We start from the raw sequence: 6,000 nt of genomic DNA on the forward strand, positions 1-6,000 counted from the left end.
TTTTAGCTGTGTGCTTAGGGTGATTGTCTTGTTGGAAGGGGAACCTTCGTCCCAGTCCGAGGTCCTGAGGGCTCTGGAGAAGGTTTTCGTCCAGGATATCCTTGTACTTGGCCGCATTCATCTTTTATTCGTTTGCAACCTGTCTCCCTGTCCCTGCAGCTGATACTGCAGCCACACCCACAGCATGATACTGCCACCACCATGCTTCACTGTTCACTGTTCACTGGACAGGTGATGAGCAGTGCCTGGTTTTCTCCACACATACCGCTTAGAATTAAGGCCAAACAGTTATATCTTGGTCTCATCAGGCCAGAGAATCTTATTTATCACCATCTTGGAGTCCTTCAGGTGTTTTTTTTCGCAAACTCAATGCGGCTTTTCATGTATCTTGCACTGAGGAGAGGCTTTCCCCGACTGGTGGAGTGCTGCAGTGATGGTTGACTTTCTCGAAGTTTCTCCCATCTCCCGACTGCATCTCTGGAACACCTTTGGGTTCTTCTTTACCTCTCTCACCCAGGCTCTTCTCCCCAATTGCTCAGTTTGGCCGGACAGCCAACTCTAGGAAGGGTTCTGGTCGTCCCAAACATCTTTCATTTAAGGATTATGGAGGCCACTGTGCTCTTAGGAACCTGAAGTGCAACGTAATTTTTTTTGTAACCTTGGCCAGATCTGCGCCTTGCCACAATTCTGTCTCTGAGCTCTTCAGGCAGTTCCTTTGACCTCATGATTCTCATTTGCTCTGACATGCATTGAGAGCTGTAAGGTGTTATATAGACAGGGGTGTGGCTTTGCTAATCAAGTGCAATCAGTATAATCAAACACAGCTGGACTCCAATGAAGGTGTAGAACCATCTCAAGGATGATCAGAAGAGATGGACATCACCCAAGTTAAATATATGAGTGTCACAGCAAAGGGTCTGTCTATTTAAGTTTTTCTTTTTTAATAAATTTGCAATTTGCAATTTTTTTCTGTCCATATGGGGTGCTGTGTGTAGATTGAGGGGAAAAAAAGTGAACTTCAATGATTTTAGCAAATGGCTGCAACATAACAGAGTGAAAAATTCAAGGGGGTCTGAATAATTTACGTACCCACTGTATATGACAATGTTGATATTTTGTTCCATAGCTAACGTCGACACTTAATGAAATATCAATATTTTGTCCACCCCTAGTATTGATACCACCACCACCACCATACATCATGATATTTATATTTTTTTTTTACTGCGCTAGTACAATACAGTCCTTGAAACTTGACCAAACTTTATATGACATCCATCCATCCATTTTCTGAGCCGCTTCTCCTCACTAGGGTCGCGGGCGTGCTGGAGCCTATCCGAGCTGTCATCGGGCAGGAGGCAGGGTACACCCTGAACTGGTTGCCAGCCAATCGCAGGGCACATACAAACAAACAACCATTCACACTCACAGTCACACCTACGGGCAATTTAGAGTCTCCAATTAATGCATGTTTTTGGGATGTGGGAGGAAACCGGAGTGCCCGGAGAAAACCCACGCAGGCACGGGGAGAACATGCAAACTCCACACAGGCGGGGCCGGGGATTGAACCCGGGTCCTCAGAACTGTGAGGCTGACGCTCTAACCAGTCGTCCACCGTGCCGCCCGTTATATGACAGTCTTGATAATTTGACGATACCGCACAGTAAGAATACTAGCAACAGTATTGCTACTATATCTTGACACCTAAAAAAACCATGCATCACAATATCGATACTTCTTTCCCACTACTAGTACGATACCATCCTTGAAACTTGACAATACGATATATCACAGACAAGATAAAAGAATTGTTTCTCCATCTTGAGTAACAATACCGTACAGTAATAATACAGTATATCTTTATGATATTGATAGTGTACTCTGAAACGTAATGATATAATTTACAGTGATCATGATATTTTGACCCTCCCCTAGTATCGATACCGTACTGTAAAAATTTTATTTAGCTCAATATCAATATTATATTGATACTGTACCTTGACATGTTAGACGGTACACAATTTATTTCGTATCAATACTTTTCCCCTAAACCCTATTATTGATACTTTGGAGTTGAACGATACATCGCAATACCGATATTTCATCCCAGCATTATTGTCAATATCGCACTCTACCCTGAAACTAAATGATACAATGACCAATATTTATACAATGCTGGCATCAATACCATACCTTGACACTGAATGATAAATTCCAATATTAATATTTTCCCATACTGTACCTTGACACGTAATATGAATACAGATATTTTGTCTCACCCCTAGTATAGTGTACCATAACGATATATCACAATATCCCCCCTAGCATCGATACGTACTTTGACACTCACACTACAGTTAAAGATATTTTTCGCCAGCCCATCTAGTGATACTGTATCTTAACGATATACAGTATCACAATATCTCCCATAGCATCGATACGTACTTTATTTTACAAATACACACACAAACACACACTGTCTGTCTTACACACTGTCTGTCTTACACATAAACACAACACGTACGCTTTCTCTCGGTCTCTCACACACACAAACTCTCACTCGAACACGCATACACTCCTTCACACACACACACACACACACACACGCACACACACGCACACACACACACACACACACACGGACAAAAGCGGCTGATTGTGATCTTTTGTAGAAGGATGCAATTGATTGAACAAGTGCTGCTCGTTGTTATTCGTCAAGATGTGCGTCTCAATGGATTTTCACGTGGGCGGTCCATTCAGACGGTGTTGAGCTAGCACCGACAGAAACACTTAAGAGAGAGAGAGAGAGAGAGGGTGAGAGCGAGAGAGAGTGAGAGTTTTCTCTCGCCCTTTTTGTTGACATCGTTCTTCACAAGCATCGATGCTCTTTAAAAGAAAAAGCAGCCGCAGCAGGGTGATTCCGTCATTTTTTATTTATTTTTTTTGCCTCGATTCCACCACTGATACTACTGGAAAAGACGGAAAAATTCCCCGGAGGGTGGAAGAAGGAGAAGTAAGTCTTGGGTGTTAAACTTACAGACATTGCGGAATCCGTACGATGCCCCCCAGACATTATGGCTCAGATACTACTGTAACTCCAAAACCGGAAAAGTGCCAGGTTGACCTCCCATTCCAACTTTCAGAACAGAAACATGGAAAACAGGCGGAAAAATGCTCAGGTGTTAAACATAACACCTTAGTCCATTGCAGAATACCTTACACACAGGCAGTATCCCACCTCTGTTATGGCTCAGATAGCATCTCCAAAGATGGAAAAGCTGGGTTGACTTTTCCTTATAAAATACCAAAACAGCAACACAACACAGAAAACAGGCGGAAGAGTATCAGCTTTTACAGACATTGTTAAAGGGTTCTATATTCCGCCTCTGATACTACCTCTGTATTCTGCACATTAGTAACTTCTTACCCCCAATTCCATGTCCTTTCACATAGAGCAGCGACAGACAGCAACAGTCAGGAAAAAGGCTATTGGGACGGTTGCTTTCAACACAAATGGGCAGAAGAAGTAAGTTTCTGGTGTCAAACTTAACACCCCAGTCCCAACATTCCAAAATATCCTTGCATACACTCTGTTACAGTTCAGTTACTACCTCAAAAAGACCGAAAAATTGATGAGCTGAGTCACTGGTGAGGAAAGAAGGCAGGAAAAGATGTCAGAACCTGCTACCTAACTTTACTTCTGAAGCTGGCAAATGAATGGGTTGCAAATCATGGAAAATTTCTTATCTGGGGCTTCTGTTACATCTCTGGTACTACTGCTGAAGCCGGCAAACTCATGCTCAACTTTGGTGTTAGTGATCTGTTAAAATGGTGGAAAAATCCCAGCTTTGACAAACAGTGGGAAAGGAGCAATTGCTTTTGACACATCAGGAAAGGAGAAGTTAGTCATGTGTATTAAACTTAACACCCCCATCTCAGCCTTGCGGCTTCTGATACTACCTCCAGCTATCATTCCGTCCATGTCTGTGCTTTTTAAATGGAAGTCGGGGGTAGAAAACACAGCTCTGACAGGCAGTGGATAAGGGGCAATAGCGTTCCAAACAACAGAACTCGGAGCACTCTGATACTACCACTGAAGGCTGACAATTGACGGCGTGACTTTGTCCCCTATTCCGTCCATTGTCGGTGCTATTTATACGGAACAGCAACACGGAAAAAGGGGAAAATTCCAACTTCACAGACAGTGGGTTTAAATTACATCTCCGATACTATCTGCGGAGCCGGGAAATTTGTGGCTCAACTTTAATCCTCAGAGTGAAAATGGCTGATAAATGTTGACTGACTTTGGCAAAAGGGTAAAGGGAAATTGCTTTCAACACAATAGGGTGGAAGAAGTTAGTCTTTCCCAGCATTGCGGACTCTGATACTACTACCACCAAAGGCGAAAAATCGATGGGGTGACTTTGTCCCCCATTTCCATTCATTGTCAGTGCTGTTTATGCGGAACATAACTACAGAGAAAGGCAGAAAATTTAAAACTCTCACCCATACAATAGCCTTACACACAGGCAGTGTCCCACCTCTGTTATCAATTTCACATTTTACAAACTGTGGAAAAGGGGATACCGTTACACCTCTAATACGACCTCCATGGCCGGCAAATTCATGGGCTAACTGCAAGCGCCCAAATGAAAATAGCAGATACATTTCGACTGACTTTGACAGGCAATGGTTGAGAGGCAGTTGCTTTTGACACAACACGGCAGGAGAAGTTTATCTTGAGTGTTACACTTAACACCGTAGTTCTCACCTTGCATACTCTAAAACTAACTCTGAAGAGGGAACATTTTCCGACTGACTTGGTCCACCGTTCCGTGCGAACACGGAAAAAGGTAGAAAAATGCTAACTTTTACAGCTCCTGTTGAAAGCGGTACTGCTACGCCTGAAGCCTACAAATGAATGTCTTGACTCCACTATCTCATTCCGCGTTACTATCTTTCACCCAGAACAACGATTGATTTACAAGTGAGTATGAAAGGGGCTCTTATCACGGGCTCCATCATGGCCCACAATGCATCTCTTCCTAGTTGAGGCCTCGAATGCATCGTGTGAAGACGACGGCGGCGTCTCCGCGCTGTCGGCGCACATCAGCGTCTGCGGACCACCACGATGGCAGCCGGAGGGTGGGGGGGTGACCGTGGTGGTGCGAACCCAGGTGGCGAGGCAGGTACGCACGCAGACACACACACACACCAGTTTCTGGTATGTCACTATCATCATCTCTTTATTCATGACAAAGAGACCTGAAAGTAAACCGAATTCATCCAAATCAGCATCAGAACCACGTCATGTAATTTAAAGAAACCTAAATCAATATTATGGACAATGTGACATCATGTCATGGGGTTTCTTCAGCCAGCACCTCACATTAACCTGAGCAGCTTCCAGGTGCCACCAATCAATAGCCAATCCACGCTCATGACATACAGCAAAAGAAACAAAACCAGCAAATGGTACTATAACTTTGCGTGCGCGCGTGTGTGCGTGCGCGTGCTCACCTGGCGGCAAAGTGACGAGCAAAGTTAGGATCCACAAAGACTGCTTCATGATGCTTTCAGCCGAGCGCGTGCCCATCGTCGCCCCTCGCCGATGCCGCGCGCGCCACCGTCAACTCCCTCTGGATTGCACTCATCAGAGAGGCCAGCGAGACTTATTGATTGATATTAATATGTATCATTAAAAAAAAAAAAAAAAAAAAAAGAGAGAAGAAATCATCCTCTTTGGGAAGTTGCGTTCACGCTCCTCCGTTCCTCTCAGCGCTCTGCTGGCGTCTGAGCGGCGCATGAGCTTGCTCTCGATCGCCCTGTTTTCCCCCCCGCACCTCCCTCTTTTCCTCAGCAAGCCCCCTCCCACCTCGCGCAATCATCACCCCCCTCGTATCATCATCATCATCCTCATCACCACCCCCCCCAAGCTTCCCCCCCTTTCCCCCGTTTTCTACGGCAAGAACGTGAAGGGCGCCCTCGAGTGGCAGTTAC

The 6,000-nt window shown here is 44.7% G+C and overlaps 1 protein-coding gene across 5 annotated transcripts in view; it reads right to left on the bottom strand.

Annotated features, from left to right (window-relative positions):
* The window catches only part of kirrel1b (kirre like nephrin family adhesion molecule 1b), a 106,417-nt gene extending 100,632 nt beyond the window's left edge, over window positions 1-5,785 (bottom strand). For all 5 annotated transcript variants that reach the window (XM_061797933.1, XM_061797932.1, XM_061797931.1 and 2 more), the window contains exon 1: window positions 5,521-5,785. In XM_061797933.1, coding sequence (XP_061653917.1) covers window positions 5,521-5,596 — 76 coding nt within the window. In that variant the 5' untranslated portion in view covers window positions 5,597-5,785. The remainder of the gene's footprint in view (window positions 1-5,520) is intronic.
* Window positions 5,786-6,000: the final 215 nt, after the last annotated feature.

Source organism: Phyllopteryx taeniolatus, chromosome 14 (genome assembly GCF_024500385.1).
Source record: "Phyllopteryx taeniolatus isolate TA_2022b chromosome 14, UOR_Ptae_1.2, whole genome shotgun sequence".
Classification (NCBI taxonomy): Eukaryota; Metazoa; Chordata; class Actinopteri; order Syngnathiformes; family Syngnathidae; genus Phyllopteryx; species Phyllopteryx taeniolatus.